Here is a 20025-nt window from a genome sequence, read left to right as displayed (position 1 = left end):
CTTTAGACTGTTAAATAAGAATTATAGGGAAAAAAGATAGGTCGGATTATAAAATCCTCAAAGATGGAGTGTGAATCATAAAATAGGTAAAATATAAAGTATGATTTTTAAGATATCATTTGAAATCTCATCAATATTATATTAGATGTGTTGTAAAATTTATTCAATTATTTATAATTTTATTTCTAATAAGTCTTTTTAAATTCAACATATAGTTTTAATTAAATATAATAGAAAAACAGTAAGTGAATTTAGAAGACCGTATTTATATATGTTTTAATTTTTTTTTTAAACCCTTAGAATTAGAAATGGAAGTCACTCCTCGCCACTCCCCACCTTTAATAAAAGCGTGGGGGAATAAAGGCTGTCCCCATGCCGGGCGGAGATCCCAAAACCGAAAGAACGAAAGCGAAAGAAAGATGAAGGAGAGAGTGAAAGACTAACCAAATCGAAGACTAATCATAAAACCGGAGATAGTGATCTCACTCTTACCACTTTCCAGTTTCTCCACTCTCTCTTCTTCCATTCTTTTCTTACTCATTTTAATAGTAACTATAAGTATATTTGGGAAGTGGAGTTGAAGATTTATTAGTATATTTTATTTATTTATTCTCACCCCACCCACCAATAAAACTCCACGCCAATGGTTGGTGGTATTTGGGAGGCATAGCAATTATAGCGTTGGAGAAGGGAGGAGGGAGGACTGGAAGAGAAGAAGTGGGTATGCTGTGCCTCAAAGCGGAGGCTTTGGGTCGCGAGATGTTTGCTTCCCATGGCGTTGTTCTTTCCGCGAATCTCCAAGAGTTGTAATAATCTCTTCCTCCTCCTGCTCCTTTCTTCTCGGATCCTTTCTCTCTCTCTTTTTGAATTTTTTTTTGTTCTCTTGTGATTGGAAATTGGGACTGTGGCTTTGTTCTTTGGGGTGGCTTTTGGCATTACGCCATTGTCGGTGCTCCCGTTGGCCTGGTGCTGAATTCTTCGTGGGGGTTCCTTCGCAGGGGAAGCTCGATTCATAGGGCGATGAAGAAGGTTGGTGGGAAGAGGGGGTTTGGATCTCGGCGTTCGGATCCGGCGGCGTCGTCGGCGTCGTCTTCTGGGGATGCGTCCGCGAGCTGTTCGGGACTGGAGGTGGGTGCTTTTCTTGATTTAGATCGATACCCATGTCCTCTTTTTTGCTTGATATGCTTGTTTCATGCTTGTCTAGTGTTTTTCTGCTATGCCTACATCTCAATTTGGTGGAATTTTTAGATTGGTTCGTTTCTTTGACAGTGATACCAAGCAAGCGTGTTTTGTTTTGTTTTTATTTTTTCTGTCTCATGTCTCTATCGATTTCAAGTAATTGGGCAGTGGAATTGAGGAGAATAAGAACAAACTTACTTTGGGACCCAAATGGAACAAAACTTTGACTTCTACCTTTGTTTCTGATGAATACTTTCTTGTGTTACTGTTGACCAATTGTCCTACCTTTTGATGTTTTCGTGTCGCGTAGGATGATAAGAGCAGCAGTAATGGAAGAAGAGAAGGAAAGCGCAGTGGAAGGATGCGGCGTTACCGAACCCATCTTGAGGAAGAGGTAAAGTGTGCTTTTCTCTTGTTTTGCTTACTTCTATCAGTAGTTGGTACATGTTTGTTCTATAATTAATCAGATACGCTTGTTGGTAGGATGACAGTTATTTCCATGAGAGTGTTACTGAGCCCTGATCATGTAACACATCTGAGGTGCTACAGGATTATTGTAGGAAAGTGACCAATATTATGTCTTATTCTAAAAATTTATGGCATAAGCAGACCAGCACCTGTTCTTTCTATATTCAAGGCTATTCTACTAGCCTTTTGGATCTATTATGCCTTTTCGGATTAACAGTTTCGGTTGGCTTGGATAATTCACTATCTACATGTTTGGTCTCTTTCTGATTTCGCAACAGCCAAGTGCCAAACCAATATATCATTTTGCCAGAGAACACCCTGATTATCTGTCTGTATTGGGTAGCAGTTTAATGTTGTCTGCAAGGTTTTGCCTTTCCTATTTTGTTAATTGATTAAGTGTGTGTCAATAGTTTCCTTCTTAAATATTAGTTATGAACATCCATAAATCTTCAGTGCCTGTGATTTTGATTAGACTTCCTTAAATGCCTTAACATCACAAATTTTGTCCATCGATCTTAGTGGGTCCTCTCGTGTATGTATTTACTTTAAGGACTTTAAGCATGTTGACCTCTTTCTGCCATCTGATCAAAGGTACATTCCAAGAACTATTTTGTCTGAACCTCTAGAATTTGTTGCTTGTAATTTTAGTGTACAATGTCAATCATCTGAACTACCTAAGAATATTGCGTGATATTGGACCCAGTTAAGTATTTATGATCGCAGTATATTTACCAGACTGCTACTAACATAACTCTGCAGGTTAAGAAGTTACAGAGGAAGCTTCAAGAAGAGATAGAATTGCATGTGGCTCTAGCAAATGCTGTAGCAAATAATTCTATCCCATTATTAAATTCTCCTACCAAGCTTCCATATAAGGTAATCTTCTTTAAGTGAAATCCGATGCTTTCCTTTCTTTTTCTTGATATTGATGCTGCATAACTGTATCGAGATATATCTGGTTAATGTAAACTTTCTAGGCTCAGGAGCTTCTAGCTAGCATAGCTTCGCTGGAGATTACAGTTTCAAAGCTTGAACAAGAGTTGGTAGCCTTGCAATTACGATTTTGCCATGAAAGGAAAGAGAGACAAATGGCGGAATCAAATCTAGGATTTGTACCATCTGTATCATCAGAACCACCTACATCGATTTCCAGTTGTACGTGGGAAGAGGTACATAATATATTTTCTACTGTATATGTCTTTGCATGAGGGTGTCACTTGGTATGATGATTAAATCTTTCCTTATGTCTCTTGATAGTGTCATTTCAAAATTCCCTTTCCAATAGGATGAGTTAACTTACCCTCCCAAGATCCTGCATCGATAGGTGTAACAAGCATTTGAACATTCTTCTTTTTTCAATCGCCTGTTATTTTTCACTGTCTTATTCAAGTGTCAGTTGTAATATCTTGGTGTTTCATTGCTCTAATTTCTTTGTATCTCATTTAGAGGATATCTTCATTGAGAGATTTGAAATTTGGAGGAAGTCAGATATCTCGAGCAATGGAAGAAGATCTATCATCTGGATATGAAGATGGACAGTTGGTTTCAGGAAATATACTTTTGGACAATAACCAAGTGGAGGTCTATTATGTTTATTTTCACCTTTGAGAAGTAGCTTCTTTTGTTTCAAATTAGTAATCTTCCAGATCTTTAGACATTAACTAAAGTAGAGATTTGTCCCTTTTTCTCTGCAGATGTTAGAATCATGCAGTATGAATGGAGGAAGGGAAATGAATGCATCTTTCCAACAATCTGATGAAACAGACTCGAAGATGGACAATATTAATAGGGACCTTTGGCAAAACCCGAATCAGCTTTCAGAAGAAATGCTTCGATGCATGAGAAACATTTTCCTCTGTTTGTCTGAATCATCTAAGGTATCCTCAAAGGTGTCTTCTTCCGAGTGTTCTTCATCTTCACCACTTGGGCACCTATCTAGTTCTTCATTTACATCTTTCTCGAATTCATCAATTATGCCTTCTATGTTACGAAGTCCTTCTGTTGAGTCAAATCACAATGATGAGATTATGGATCAAATTAAAAATTTTGATCCTTATGGAGTTAATGGGAGGATAAACTGGAGAGATATTGGAAGCTACAGTTTTGCACCTGAGGTATCTTGGATGTCTGTTGGAAAGGAACAACTGGAATATGCTGCTGAGGCGCTAAGAAAATTCAGGTTTGACACTAGTGAAAATTTTTCGTTCATGCTAGAATTGATAATATAAATCATTAAATTGCTTAATTAAGTACCCTTGAGACACATTCTACATCCATAATATAGTTGTGTTTACTTGAGCTTCAGTTAGATTTTATGAAAGGATCTGAAGGACCTTATCCTGGAATGCTCTTTCCTTTGCACAGTCTTTTATTTATAAAAATTTCCTTCTTAAGTTGCATATTCATGTGAAATTGTTCACATATTCTGTTTGGACAGAGCTTCAAGAGATTTGTGATTGCCAACAGAACATCAATAATTCAGGTTAGGCACCAGATTGGAAAATTTAATCAAAAGGAGGAAGTCATATGAAACCTAATTCATTAGTGTAGAATAGACAGATCTACCTTAATTCGCACTAATATATATGAAATATCTCAAACAATGAACAAGAAATTAGAAGATGGGATATAGCATATAACTAGAGAAAGAATGAGACTGAAATAATCTTTATTACTGGTAGTCTCAACTACTGATAAGTCGTTACAATATCCCACTTATAAAATTCTGATTGCTACAAAACAAACAACATTGGATGCCTCCACAGGAGAACCAACTAGGATTGCTCTGATAAAAAAAAATATTTTTCTTCAGTGTTCCAATTTCCTAGGTTTGAATCACTTTCAAAGGTATCACAATAACAAAATGAGATATATCTTTTAACAAGCACACTATCAGATTAGAGGGAAATCAATGTTGCCTATCAATTTTCTGCAGAAATCAATGAAAATAAAGATCGATCTGAATTAGATTGTTGATAAGATTAGAGAAAGTAAAGAGTTTGGGCATACAACGTACCTACCATGCACTTGGTTCAAATTCTATTATAGTGATTACAAATGATAGTTCACCAGTCTTATTTGGACATGTAATTTCAAATGATAGTTCACCATTATAGTAGTTACAAATAAGAAATATGAACTAATTCGATTTGCACAGTAGGTTATGACAGGAAACTCCTAATCAAATTCTTTCTCTTTTCTTTTCTTTTCTTTGTATGCTGTCCTTAGCTTCACAAGTCTATCCAGCTTATCCTCAGGGTAAGGTAATTACATGCTAAATAACTCTGTTTTCAAATGTGTGAGGATGGATTTTTTTTTTTAAAAGACGCTTGAAATGTAGGAATATATTTTCAGTTGTAGATGAAAATTAAGAGCATTTCCAATAACATTGCTCTTTCTTCCACCACTAAAGCAACCTATGCAGAATTCGTTCCCCCCTATGGCTCTTTATTGGTGATGTTGGTGAAGTATTCAAATTTCAACCCATTTTGGAAAAAAAGATTTACTTGTTAAGAAGTTGTTGAGCATTTACTTCAGCCTCATATTAAAAGAGAAAAAAAAAAGAAAGGCATTTACATAGATACTCTATCTACTCCATTGGTTAATCTTTTAGCTTGGCTCATTGCACTCGTATGTTGTTTTCTACCTGCTCTATCCTTTTTGATACATCCAAATATGTGGAGGACAAACTGTAATAGAATACGTTCTAGACTGAAGTGTTATCCAATTGATAGAAGCATGCACAATGCTTTTCCAAGCAACTTGTGCTTTCTCAACAAGAACCAAAACTGGGGGGGAGACGACAATTTGATGATTTCAAGAGCTAATGTGTTTTATGAATTGTCTTAAGTTCCAAAATATGTGATCTTCTGACCCACATGGAAGAAAATCTAATGCATAATACTGGTGCTCTCTGAAATGATCTCATATTCGTACTTTTAAGCACATAGAATGCTTAATTTTGTTTGTTTAACAAGATTATATAATGTCCTTGCAGTATTAGCTTTTCAGCGCACCTTACCTGGAAATCAGTAATCACTATTATTCATACAATAGCGTAGTTCTAGAAAGATACTCAGCTATGAGTATCTATACAATTATTTCTTTGATTATATCGATTGCAGATTTCTTGTGGAGCAACTGGCAAAAGTTAACCCAGCTACTATGAGTTGTGATGAGAGGCTAGCTTTCTGGATAAACTTGTACAATGCCTTGATAATGCATGTACGTATCGTACCCTTCATGCCAGTTTTCCTGTTTTCTTAATTGCATTGTCTGGTGGACTGCATGGCATTTGTGTATTTAGGGCAAAAGTTTGTCAACAACCTTTGGCACTTTAATACCTTCTGGTGCTTTTTCTTAATTGATGATTATATCCTAGATGAACTTGTAATTGAACCCTTCTTTTGATGCTGGTCAATTTTGATTTAGAAACTGCATGTCATTCTTGTCTATATCTATCTTCAGATGGATGTAATCTGACAGGAAATTGGCAAGATTGTTATTTATCCTTTAAAATCACAAATTCAATTACCTTGAAAAATACTGAAGAAAGATCAGTGGAGGAAATGTCCCACTTGTGTGTGGTTGCCTGACTAAATTATTCTGGTATCTGCAAAACTGTACTTTCTTAGTTCCTTCAACATATGTGGATATCCAACATTAGTGGGTTGGTTACGACATTGTTGATCTGTGCCGTATTTGCTTTAATATGCTATTACATTATATCTTCTGTTGTTATTGCTTTAATGAACTGAAATTTGTGCCACCTGATTTCTGTCAGGCCTATTTAGCTTATGGAGTTCCTCGAAGTGACATCAAGCTTTTTTCTTTAATGCAAAAGGTTTGACTAAATGGCTTTGCAGTCTCAGTTGTTATATCCTTGACAAAAGATAATGACAGAACAATATGTTGGTGCAGGCATGTTACACAGTAGGTGGCCAGTCAGTCAGTGCAGCTGAAATTGAATATGTCATTTTAAAGATGAAAGCACCAGTTCATCGTCCGCAACTTGTAATATTACATTGACTCTTAAATTGTTGTCTTCAATTTTGGTCATTAGAGCCCTTATTCCAACTATTTTCAGGCTTTGATCTTGGCTCTTCATAAGTTTAAGATTACTGAGGAGCACAGAAAATATTCGATCGACAACCCTGAGCCTCTAGCAGTATTTGCCCTCAGCTGTGGGATGTTCTCTTCACCTGCAGTGAGTTAATTGGTTGCTACATTTTCCGTATTATTAGCATAGGCTCTTTCTGTGCAATCAAATTATGCACCTAACACTATCCCTGTTTTGAGAAGATATGCCTTCATGCAATAAATTATATGTTAAGGATCAGCTGAACTCATCAACATGATAGACAACATTTATAGAACTCCGATCTGTTATTGTGCAGGTAAAGATCTTCTCAGCTGAAAATGTTCATCAGGAGCTGGAGAACTCAATGAGGGACTATATCAGAGCATCGATAGGTATAAGTGACAAGGGAAAGTTGCTTGTGCCAAAGTTGCTGCACGGTTTCGCCAAGGGTGTCGTGGAGGATTCTCTGCTTGTTGACTGGATCTGTCGTTACCTTTCCCCTGACCAAGTTGCAATTATTCGGGATTGTACATCACAGCGTAAACAAAGGCTCCTAACTGTCCGAAGTTTTACCGTCGTTCCATTTGATTTGAGGTTTCGGTACCTTTTCTTGCCTGACAACAAAACCATCGAGAGCTCTTCCAAGTATGAGTCTCCTGCCTAAGCTAAACATGGAATTGCTGAGAATTGGCATCCTATCTAAATGCACGAAGTATCCATTCAATGCTTAAAGTGTAGGTTGTTGATAGAAGGGCGGATTTTGAAGCAAATACTATTCCATTCAAGAAGATTGAAGAGGTCTGACCTAATGATGGTGTGACTAATGGCAATCAATCCTTGTATATTTTTGTAAATTGTGAGGAAGGCCATTCATAGAAAGGAATAAGCAGTAGATCATTAACAAGAAGTTCGTCTGAACATTTAATTCGGTGAGCCATGACTAAAAGGAACATGGATTGTAGGTTCTTCAGTGACTACTTGCATATTTGTGCTTGATGCTAGCAATTTTTTTCTAGGGGATGCATATCCAATAAAGGTGAGGAGATATTCTGTATAATGTGAGAGCTTGTAAATTGTAACTTGTCTTTCCTGAGGTTGGGAGAGAAGGTTGTATAGATGGTCAAATTTCATTCACTACAATGTATTTCAGTATAGTATTGTCAGTTGCTATTTTCTTAACTTCACTAGATGACATAAATGACAAAAAGCTTCCAAGTATTGTATGGTTGCATAACTTCAGATAGTATTGTTTGGTAGCATAACTGGTACAGATAAAGATTTGTAAACTTTAAAGAAAATATTACTAAAACCATTTTATCTCTATTTTAAAAGAAAAAAAAGGATGAAAGTTGAGAGTAAAATAATTTTGATGTTTTTTGTCTATGCTATCAAGTGATATTAAATAACTGAAGAGTTGAATCACCATAAAAAATATATGTTGAGTTATATGTGAACATGGCGATAGTTTAGGAATATCAATCATCATCATATGAAGAAGAATTACAACCCAACAGTTTTACAATTTTCCTCTCTCAGCTTAAACTTTTCTTCAGACCTCTCTCTCTCTCTCTCTCTCTCTCTCTCTCTCTCTCTCTCTCTCTCTCTCTCTCTTTCTGTGGATGGGCACGTCCTTTCCTACTCATCTTCTCATCTTTACCATGATGATGCATGTAATCTCGGACATATACATGAAGAACAGACACAACATCTCTCCTTCTCTCCTTTTTGGATGGGCACGTCCTCTTCCTACTCATCTTCAATTACCATGATCAATATACGGATACATGAACAACAACAACAACAAAAAGGGGAAAAAATGGCGGTGAAAAAAGAAGAAGAAACACAAAAGAATGGAAAAGAATGGAAGAGAAGAAGAAGGAGAAGGAGAAGAATTAAGAAGGATGAATGATAGATGGATAGATACATACGTACGTATAAACTTTGTGACATGAAGAAAAAAAGAAAGAAAAAGTACTTAGGTGCCTCCTCTCCTCAGGCAGAAGGATATATTAAATTAATTATATATGAGCAGGCTCGGAGTAGTCCTCCTCTCATTCAATTGCATTGCCTCAACGAACAAGCCACCGCTTGAGCCCAGTGTCTCAGCCTAGTCTTCACATGCTGCGGTTTGTCCCCTGTCAAATTTATCCATGCATTCAAAGAATTTCCAACCATTAATTCTCATAAATAATCAGCAAGAAAAAAAAAATAAAACAAACCAAAAGAAAATAAATTTTGAATATATATATAGATATATATACCAGGTCTAAAGATCTTCCAAGTATCTGCCGACGAGGACTTTGGCGGCGGCGGTGGCGGGGGTTGCGGTTGCTCGATAGGGCTCCTTGGGCTCGGAGTGCCGTAGAGGATGGAGGAAGAGGAGGCGGCCGAAGGGGTGGACGTGGCAGTCGGTGAGAACCGCATCTTAGGGTCAGAGAACTGCCGGTTGACGGCGAAGTAGAGGTCGAGGGCGGGGAGGGTGTTGCGGAGATGTTGCCCGCCGTCATCCTCGTTGAACCCGAATCCAAGCTCGATAGATCCCCGCAGCTCATCGAGATCCTCGTCCGTCAAACTCCGGACCCTCCCAGCTAACGGAGCTGATCCGCATCCGTCTCTCTTCTTCTCCTCCATCCCTTCAACCTCGCTGCTGCTCTCGCCTTCTTCCTTACTCTTCGACGTCATCCTGCGTCGCCTCTGTAGTATTTGGCGCCGCCGTTTTTCCCACTTCGCCTCCCTCGTCGTCTCCTTCATGGATAACTGCTTCGATAGCAGCCGCTTTCGGTTTCCGATCATGCTGCTGCTGTTGGCAGTAGTAGTAGTAGCCCATGTTTGAGGGGGCTCGTCCGTCACCGCCATCACCGTCATCACCACCACCTCCTCCTCCTTCTCGTCCTCCTCTTCCTCATCATCATCCTCCTCTTCATCATCGTCATCGAGTTCGCTCTCTAACGGCCAAGACGAGGAGGAGGAGGAGGAGGAGGAAAATGGTATGCAGTCCTTCACCTTTGTATTACTCATCATCCTTCTATTTATTTCCCAATCTTCTCAAGTACCAGAAGCTCCTCCTCTTCTGATGGGCATCGGAGGAGGAGGAGGAGGAGGAGGAGGGAGAGGAGGTGAGGAGAATGGTCTCCTAGCTCCTTCAAAAAAGAAGGAGATCTAAGGAGAAGAAGAAGAAGAGGAGGAGAGGCCAAAGAAGGGAAGGGATGTTAAGTCTCTTGTTTTCTTGAAGGGAGAAAGAGGAGCTCCCAACCCCCCGTCGCTCCGGGCTGCAATGCCCACCGCTCGTCTCATCCACTCTAAATTTGTATTTGCTGAGGGGGGGAAATGGTATGACCACCACTCCTTAATTTAGGTTGGATGAGCAGGAAAATAGGAATAAATCTAAAACTAATATATATATATATATATATATATATATATATATATATATATATGACCGAAATAAATCTCTTAATATTGAGAAAGCGATTCATTTTTAGTAAAATCACTGACTTAGACAACGACTTTTAACTCACATATTTCGCCTTCTCTTCCCTCCCTCTCTACTCTTCCACCCAAAATTCTTTCCTCTACCGCCCATCCCACCTCACCTCGACCACCTATTCTTCTCTTCTCGTCTTCTTCCCTCCAGAACCATAATTACCTATCTCTCTCTAGTTCCTTGACGTCGTAGGGTGAGTGAGCAACAACCCAAGCCAAGCCAATAAAGGAGGAACGCCGATGCCGACTGGAGCAAGTGGAGCCTATTGGGGGACTCTAAGGCGGTTGCAAGGGAGGATGGTGTTGGAAGGGGACGGGGAGGAGGAGAGGGAAAGTTGGTCTTGGCTTTGGGACTCTACCAATCACTAATGAACTCAATCACCGGTGGATAGAAAGATTATCTTTTAATGAGTAATTTTACTTTTTGCAGAAATTAAGTTTTTTCTTGCTTTAAGAAAATATGAAGTAAGAATTTTAAAGTATTAGATACATTTTTTTAAGAAAACAATTAATATCCGATATCTAAAAATCTAATTTATAATAGAAGAAGGAAGAATCGATTTATAGCCCGTAAGAACCGGCATGAGGTTTAGATTAATAGAAATATATATATTAACCACAAGCTTCTTCCTCAATCTTAACAGAATTTGAAATTCATCACATAGTTAATAACACAAATAAAATAAAATTAAGGAAAATTTTCAAAGTAAAATTACCGTTCATCATCTTATTTAAGAACATTTCCCAAAGAATCTTCCATCTTATTTAAGAATCTCTCTCATCTTCCATATCATCTCATCCTGTGATTGCTCCAAAGACTCAATTGAGGCAATAATTGTTGCTCAGACATCCATGGCCACTAGTAAGGAAATATCATCAGTACACTCTGCACCATTAATAAAGGTAATTAAACCCCCTATCTCCAAAATGAGCTCAAGTTAGTTTTATATACTAAATCCATGATAACTGATTTCTTTGAAAATTGAGTTGTGATTTCTTTTGTGTAATTTACAAAATAAGCCCAAGTTAGTTTTTCCTTTCAAATATTCATATTAATTTTCATCTTTATTTTTTTCCTATGTTTGATAAACAAAAATATGTTTTACTGTTGCCTTGGATGGACAAATATAATGCACTAATTTGGTGGGTATAATACAAAGGGATAAGGTAATTTCTTAATAATAATAACATCTATTTGGAATAATAACAGGAAGATCAATGCCATTTTTTTGTTTTTTTGCATGGTGTGATGATATCAACTTTAGATCTAAAGTACCATCTTAGTATGGTTGAGGCTAAAAGATGGAAAACAAGATGTGGACTTGCTGGATAAGAAGATTGCTTGTCTACATATATTTATATCCATTTATTTTGTGATTATTGTAATGGCCATCATGGTGTCATGTTTGGTGAATGTGAGCCATGACTAGTTATGTTGTTGTAATGAACTCCATTTTAAGGTCATTGTAGTAGCCTCTTTCTGTTCTTTAAATTATTTTGTCTAGATAGAAGACATAATGTACTAATTAGATTGATATGCTACAAATTTTGTATTAATGTAAAATAACTTGACCAAATAACTGCATTAATTAAAAATTTAGAAAGCTTGATATTATAAACAAAATGAGAAATTGCTTTAACCCTATTACTTGCACATAATTCAATTGCACTAACCCTATCACAAACATGAATATCCTATTGCATATAACTATCAAAACAAATATTAATATCATAAATATAGATATCAAAATGTGTTCCATAGTATGTTAAATTTTATAGATGGTGCATATAACTTATTTATCACCTGCACTACATCAAAATAGTTACAGGACCACCAGATACATCTCCAAATAGGTACAAAACAACTAGTTGCATCCCCAAATAAGTAGAAACCAATCTATGTCCTATGGCCAAATTCATGGACCACTTGTTATGATGATTTAAAACTCATATAAAGGGCAAACTTATCTAATATTATTTGAGGGCTCTTTGGACATTCTCCAAAGAGTGTAATAGGGATTTCTAGCCCATTCCATCGTGATGTCTAGATAGAGAGGGTTTTTTCTTCTAGGGCTTGGGTTTCAATAAGAGTGAAAGAAAGAGGGCGAGAGAGCTTGGGTTTGAGTTTTTTTTTTTGGTTAGACAGATTATTAGCACTCAAAGTCTTGAGCATGGTCATCTTATTTGGCTATTAAGGAGATGGTGGCATTGTCTCATTTGGGCTTCTCATTCTTGTAATATTTAACGAAGTAACCCCAAATATAGTTCTTTGTAAACTTTCTCCCGTGGTGTAACAACAGGCACAAGTCGGCTAGAATACTTTGAAAAAACAGCTAGACACACGTATGTATCTAAACCCTAGGCAATGATATCGCTCGTTCGCTTAAGTAAAAGTCAGAAGAAATATTAAAAACGAAAGCAGAGATGAACGCCGAGATTTTAATGTGGAAAAACCCAAACGGAAAAAAAACCATGGATCCAAACTCGGATCAAAACCAATCACTAGAATAGTAGCAGTTACAAAACTGACTTATAAGACAAACTGTCGATCATCACGACTTTGTTCTTCTCAGTCTTACTTGCTAGAACCCATGATTCACTACTTCTCGTGATTGATATCCAACCTCAGTAGCCCTCGAGATTGATCTTTCGTCTAGATAGCCCTTAAGATGAAAGATTAAGCTTTTACAAAAGTAAGACCTTGTCAATTGAAGAACCGATGTAGCCTCCAGAAGTCTCATTCAATAATACTTCTTCAACCCCCCTAGAGTTAGGGTATCATAATATTTATATATGATCTCAAAGATAGAACCAAATCCAAGTCTTATCCGAACTCACAAAAGTCCAAAAATTTGCAAACTTTATAGGTGCGTTCGAATGCGGCCCGAGTGCGTTAGAACGACATAACTTAATCTCATGTGCGTTCAAACGGGCTATGACTGCGTTCGAACGCACGCAGAAACTGAACTTTCTGTCTGTGCGAACGTTTGTACCCGCGTTCGAACGCGCTTGTGAACGTGGTGTTTCTGTCTGTGCGAATGCATGTACCCACGTTCGAACGTGCTTGTGAACGCGATGTTTCTGTCTGTGCGAACACATTGTGAACGTGTTTGAACGCGCTTATGAACGTGATGTTATTGTTTGTGCGAACGTATATGCCCGCGTTCGAACGCGCTTGTGAACGCTGCTCTCTATCTATGTGAATGCCCTGTGAACGCGGTGTGAACGCGATGTGAACTTAACCTTCTCACCATTAATCTTGCAATCCATCGAAACAAATACTTTCTAGACTTGTATAAACGCTCATGTACATGTATAAAAACACTTAGAATATTTTATACACAATTGCCAACAATTAAAAACTTAACAATCTCCCCCTTTGGCAATTTGTGACAAAACATCTAGATTACAAGTTATTACAAAGAATCCTAAATGAACATTCAACAAGTCTAGAATATTTAGCACGTTAATCCCTGCAAATAAAAAAATATATCAATCCAAGATCAAGTGAAAATAACTTAAAATGAAAAACAATTCAAATACAAGTTATCAAGCAAACACAAGTTCACAAGTAAACAAAGTTAACCATAGTAAAGCAAACAAAGTTCACAAGCAAACAAAGTTAACCACAGTAAACTTCCCCTACACTAGTAAACTCCTCCTAAAACACTTAATAGACTCACTCCAATCACATCTAACTCTCCCCATTTTTGACACAAATTTCCAAAGACTAAGAACTAGGAGGAAATTGACGGTGAAGGATTGACAACACGGAGTCGAGCATAGTCCCTTGACGAGCTTGCTCAGCCCGTAAATCATTCACGGCCAAATATAAATCTTACACCTGAGTGCTAAGTTGATCAAACCGGTCAGAGAATAGTGGTAACTCCCCCTCAGGGTGATAGGAATCATTGTCAGAACTGTCAGCAGAATTGTCGTGATGTGATGGACGTCCAACGGCAGAAGAGGAGGTTGGCTTGTAAGGTGACGACGGTTGATCATGAGCTTGACTCCTCTTTATTGTTATCCGATCCGATGGTTTTTGTGCAGTAAGCGAAGGTTCTGAGGCGTCCATTCTTACCTCACTCTGAGTGCACAGTTTGGTAATGAAAATACCAAACGACAAACTTTCACGAGGGGCTTCTTTTTGTGCAGCAGTCGAAATAGAATCGTATATGATGGCAGCCAAATCAATAGAAATCCCCGTCAGCATGGCATGAAGGAGGAAGGCTTGATCCTAACTGATGGCTTTCACACATGAGTAAATAGCCATTTTCTTGTAGTACAAATTAAACAATGTGCAAGTAGATATTCACATATATCATTTTTTTTTCTTGAATTTGCAAACAATGTACTGAATCAAACTGGACTCTAAACAAGACGACTTTCACACTAACTCATTGTAGCCCTTTTCATTGATCTTTTATGAACACATTTTTGATGACTAAGCATGAGGTCAAACTGTGCAAATCAAAGTCAATAGTGAGATATTTAAAAAAATATTTCGTGATGTCATGCTCATATAAGAATATACACACGTTATGAGTGCATTAAATTTTGTTTAGTTATTATAGAAGTCGAGAGAGTGAATAAATCAGAAAAGATACAATATACTACAAGATGACAAAATTGACTATAATAACTCATAATCAAGAAAAAGTCATATTCATATGTCAAAAATATATTTTTGAATCTAGAAGTGCATCAATTTAAAAAAAAAAAAATATAAAACTCTCGACAAATCTGAAACTAAAACCAAAGAGAAAATTTTAGAGTAAAAGAAAACCTAAAAAACGACATGAAATACAAAAAAACTCACAAACCAAAACACAAATAAAAGAAAATCAGTCCAAAGCAAAAATTTTAAAGAAGTACGAAGATACTCAAATCTCTGTATATCCAAAGGTTTTTAAATAAATTTCCCAATTGTTTTTCTGTCTCAATATGTTCCAGTAATATCATTTTGTCTTCAACTAACTCGCGTATAAAATGATGTCAGATATCAATGTGTTTTGTACGCGAGTGTTGAACATGATTTTTCGATATATTAATAACACTCATATTGTCACAATAAAGCACCATAGTATCTTGTTCAATACCATAATCCTTGAACATCTGTTTCATCCACAATAACTGAGAACAACAACTCCTTGCTGTAATGTACTCGGCCTCCGCAGTAGATAAAGATATCAAGTTTTGTTTCTTACTGTGCCAAGCAACCAGATTGTTTCCAACATAAAAACATCCACTTGAAGTACTTTTTCTGTCATCACATGAACCTGCCCAATCAGAATCCGTGTATCTCGATATGATAGCACCCGAGTCATAAGTAAACCAGATACCTAACTCAACTGTGCCACTGACATATTTTATGATACATTTCACAGCAAACAAATGTGTCTCCTTAGGTTCAGACTGAAACCTAGCACACACACCGACACTAAATGCAATGTCTAGTCTACTAGCAGTTAAGTACAAAGACTACCAATCATGCTCCTATATAGTGTCTGATCAACACTTTTTCCTGAAATGTCTTTACCTAGTTTGGTAGTTGTACTCATAGAAATTCTAGCATGTTTTGTATTTTCTAAACCGAATTTAGTCACAAGATCCTTAACATACTTGGTTTGAGCAATAAAAATCTCTCTCTCCAATTGAGTAATTTGAAGCCCTGAAAAGAACTTCAACTCACCCATCATGCTCACCTCAAAATGACTGTGCATGAGATCTGCAAACTCCTTAGCTAAAAATTGACTCGTCGCTTCGATAACAATGTCATTCACATATATTTGTGCCACAACTAAACTCTTGTTCTCATGTCTAATGAACAATGTCTTGTCCACTCCCCCTCGAGTGAACCCCATATCCACTAAAAAGTGGTCAACTTCTCATACCAAGCTCTTGAAGCTTGTTTTAGCCTGTAAAGAGCCTTTTTCAATTTAAAAACATGAGAAGAAAATTTATGATCTTCGAAACCTTTAGGTTGTTCCATTTAAACATCTTCATTCAAGATACTATTCAAGAAAGCACTTTTAACATCTATTTGAAACAATTTAAATTTTAAATGACAAGAAATGACAAGCAGTATACGAATAGACTCTAATCTAGCAACAGGAGTAAATGTCTCATCAAAATTTATACCCTCAACCTGAGTGTATCCCTGTGCTACAAGTCTGGCTTTGTTTCGAACTATATTGCCATGTTCATCACTTTTATTCTTATATATATATTTTGTTCCAATTACGTTCACATTCTTAGGTTTAGGAACTAAAAACCAAACATCATTCCTAGAAAATTGCTCTAATTCCTCATGCATAGCATTAACCCAAGAATCGTCTAACAATGCTTCCTTCACATTTTTAGGTTCAAAAAAAGATGTATAACAAGTAAATGATACCTCACTTGGGATGGTCCCTCGTATCCATAATTTAATCCATCTAGAATAGGAGGTCTAATAGATGATGGTCTATTTCTATGAAAATCCATGCCTATTTGATATCTCTCTTAGGGTGAGAGAACCTGCTCTGATACCAATTAAAAAAACAGCTAGACACACGTATGTATCTAAACCCTAGGCAATGATATCGCTCGTTCGCTTAAGTAAAAGTCAAAAGAAATATTAAAAACGAAAGCAAAGATGAACGCCGAGATTTTAATGTGGAAAAACCCAAACGGAAAAAAACCACGGATCCAAACTCGGATCAAAACCAATCAGTAGAATAGTAGCAGTTATAAAACTGACTCACAAGACAAACCGTTGATTATCATGACTTTGTTCTTCTCAGTCTTACTCGCTAGAACCCACGATTCATTGCTTCTCATAATTGATATCCAACCTTAGTAGCCCTTGAGATTGATCTTTCGTCTAGATAGCCCTTAAGACGAAAGATTAAACTTTTAGAAAAGTAGGACCTTGTCAGCTGAAGAATCGATGTAGCCTTTAGAAGTCTCCTTCAATAATACTTCTTCAACCCCCCTAGAGTTAGGGTATCATAATACTTATATATGATCTCAAAAATAGAACCAAATCCAAGTCTTATCCGAACTCACGAAAGTTTAAAAAATTGCAAACTTCATAGGTGCGTTCGAACGCGGCCCGAGTGCGTTCGAACGACATAACTTAATCTCATGTGCGTTTAAACGGGTCATGGTCATGACTACGTTCGAACGCGCGCAGAAACTAAACTTTCTATCTGTGTGAACGTCTGTACCCGTGTTCGAACGCGGTGGTTCTGTTTGTGCGAACGCATGTACTCGCGTTCGAACGTACTTGTGAACGCGATGTTTCTATCTGTGCGAACGCGTTCGATCGCGCTTGTGAACGTCAAGTTACTGTCTGTGCGAACGCATATGCCCGCATTCGAATGCGCTTGTGAACGCTGCTCTCTGTCTGTGTGAACACCCTGTGAACGCGGTGTGAACGCGGTGTGAACGCGATGTAACCTTCTCACCATTAATCTTGCAATCCATCAAAACAAATACTTTCTAAACTTGTATAAACGCTCATGTACATGTATAAAAACGCTTAGAATATTTTGTACACAATTGTCAACAATTAAAAACTTAACATACTTGTTTCACCTAGATCGCATTTTCGTTAACTCTGAAATACCGGACTTGCTTTTGCGATTTATTGTGGACTATTTGCTTCGTATTGCATCTGATCATGCCCTTATTCTTTTAAATTTTGGTTCCTTCGATCAGATTAAGAATACCTTTCAAATTTGAATGGTCTTGGTTTTAAATATCAGGAAGTTTTTGATTTAATCTCTGAGCTTTGGAATATCGGCATGCCTACTCTTCTGCCTCTCCTTTACTCTCTTTCAGTGACAAACTTAAACTTGTCCTAAAGGAACTCACTCACAAGATGGAATAAATCCTATTTAGGCCGTCTTGAGGTCCGGTTGGCATAAGGTTAAAAAAGAAATCACCTCTATTGAAAGGCAAGAGAGCAGGATGTCGCTATCTATTAATGATAGATAGCGACATTAATGGCATTGTGTTTACTACTGATTTGAAAGTAACGAATGATTTTGTTGACTGTTATCATGAGTTTTGGTGGTAAGGATGCCCGGGCACCCACTGCTTGGGAATGGGATCACTGGCCAGAGCTGCTACCTCATATTGGTAACTTTCGCTATGATGAACTCTTCACACCTTTCACTAGTATTGACTATTGAGGTGAGAAAGGCCTTAGGTTCTATGCCAGCAAAGGAGATCCTCTGGTCCTAGTGGTTTTCATTTTTTATAATAAAAAAATAATATTGGAATTTTGTAGGTCCCCATCTGGTCAAGTCTCTTTTACATTTTCAAAATAGTAGTACTATTCCTTGCTCTTGGGGTCAAACATTTCTTACTTTTATTCCTAAAGTGGGGAACTCGGTCAAGATTGTGGACTTTAAGCCAATCTCTCTCTCTCTCTCTCTCTCTCTCTCTCTCTCTAATGTTAACTATCGGATCTGGGCTAAGTGTTAGCAAATAGGATCAAGCCTTTGCTGTCTGATTATATTAGTTCTGAGTAAACTGTATTTGTCACAGGGAGACATATTCATGATAATACTGCTATTGCCCATGAAATTGCCAACTTTATTAATGGTTGTGCTTGTGTAAGTATATGTATACTATGATCAAAGTTAATTTAGACAAAGCTTATGACCGTCTTAATTGGGAAGCTATTTCTACACCTATGATCAAAATGTAGTTTCCTACCAAATTTGTTGGATGGATAACTGGTTGCATTTTTTTTCCTCCTACTTTTGCCGCTTTGATTAATTAATGGTTGCCCCTTAAATTGGTTTAAAGGAGAGAGAGAGGCATCCACCATGCCGACCTTCTTTTGCCTTATTTATTCATCATGAAGCGGTCTTTGAAGGGGGCTTTGTCCCCCCTTCAGATCAATGCGGATATTTATATCAGTCATATGATGTATACTGATAACCTCCTTGTTGTTATCAAGGTTTGTAATAGGTCTTGTAGAGCCCTCATATCTATTTTTGAAAACTATGAAAATTTAACAAACCTTTGGATTAATAATCCAAATCTGAAATCTTTTTTCCTAATTAGATTGACAGACGAGCTTAATTAGATCTTTTTCACCTATATTCTTAACATGAATCCTAGCACCTTCCCCTTTAAGTATGTATCTAGGATCTAAGATTTCTCCCAAGCATCTCCTGATCAAGGATCATAGAAGTTTTCAATCACAAATTGAGTGTAAACTACTTTCAAGTTGGAAGAGAGCCAATCTTACTCAGGTTGGACGGAGTTGTTCTCATCAACTCAGTCCTTAACTCTATGCCGGTTCATCTTATCTTATGGCTTTCCACGTAGACCCCCTTTGCGGTAACCGCCCGCATTGCAAAAATTTCGCATAAATTTTTATTGGGAAAGCGGATCCTCTAACAAGGGCCTTCACCTTATAAGTTTGAGAAAAAATTATTAGACCTTAAAGGGAAGGTGGTCTTGCTATTAAAGACCTGCGTACTGTGAAGTAGTACTCTTTGATGGCTTAGAAATGGTATTCCTTATCCTTAGTTCAATTGCAAATTTAGGAATAATCCTTCTTGGTCTTGGCGCCTTCTAATCATGGTGTTAAATGAGATTAAGGAGGGTCTAATTAAAACTTATTCAAAATGGTAAGTCCCACTAATATCTAGCGGGATCCTTGGTTGGATTCATACTATTCCATTGGATAAATGGCCCACCTTTGTTAACATAAATATAAATATGATGAGCTCTCTTTAAACTCCGTTTCTGATCTTATGCTATTCTCCTGAGGGATAGGGATAGGGATGATGTTTGGATTTTGTGATAAT

At 37.3% G+C, this 20025-nt stretch overlaps 2 protein-coding genes across 2 annotated transcripts; one reads left to right on the top strand and one right to left on the bottom strand.

Moving 5' to 3' along the window:
- The first annotated feature begins 531 nt into the window (after nucleotides 1-531).
- Nucleotides 532-7936, top strand: LOC140760158 (uncharacterized). Its single transcript, XM_073096994.1, has 12 exons — nucleotides 532-806; nucleotides 999-1128; nucleotides 1490-1573; nucleotides 2407-2523; nucleotides 2625-2816; nucleotides 3094-3228; nucleotides 3342-3826; nucleotides 5772-5871; nucleotides 6431-6490; nucleotides 6568-6660; nucleotides 6734-6853; nucleotides 7044-7936. Exons 1-12 carry the CDS (start codon nucleotides 724-726, stop codon nucleotides 7389-7391), a joined length of 1947 nt encoding a protein of 648 aa, XP_072953095.1. The 5' UTR covers nucleotides 532-723; the 3' UTR covers nucleotides 7392-7936.
- Nucleotides 7937-8525: 589 nt separating this feature from the next.
- Nucleotides 8526-10023, bottom strand: LOC140760501 (uncharacterized). The gene is made up of 2 exons (XM_073097482.1): nucleotides 8989-10023; nucleotides 8526-8862 (listed from the first exon to the last, which is right to left on the bottom strand). The coding sequence occupies exons 1-2, from the start codon at nucleotides 9746-9748 to the stop codon at nucleotides 8783-8785; spliced, it is 840 nt and encodes a 279-aa protein (XP_072953583.1). The 5' UTR covers nucleotides 9749-10023; the 3' UTR covers nucleotides 8526-8782.
- Nucleotides 10024-20025: the final 10002 nt, after the last annotated feature.

This window comes from Typha angustifolia, chromosome 5, assembly GCF_048772165.1.
Source record: "Typha angustifolia cultivar Huaian chromosome 5, ASM4877216v1, whole genome shotgun sequence".
NCBI lineage: Eukaryota > Viridiplantae > Streptophyta > Magnoliopsida > Poales > Typhaceae > Typha > Typha angustifolia.
The sequence above is the reverse complement of the archived record's forward strand: the minus strand, read 5'-3'. Positions and strand labels throughout refer to the sequence as shown.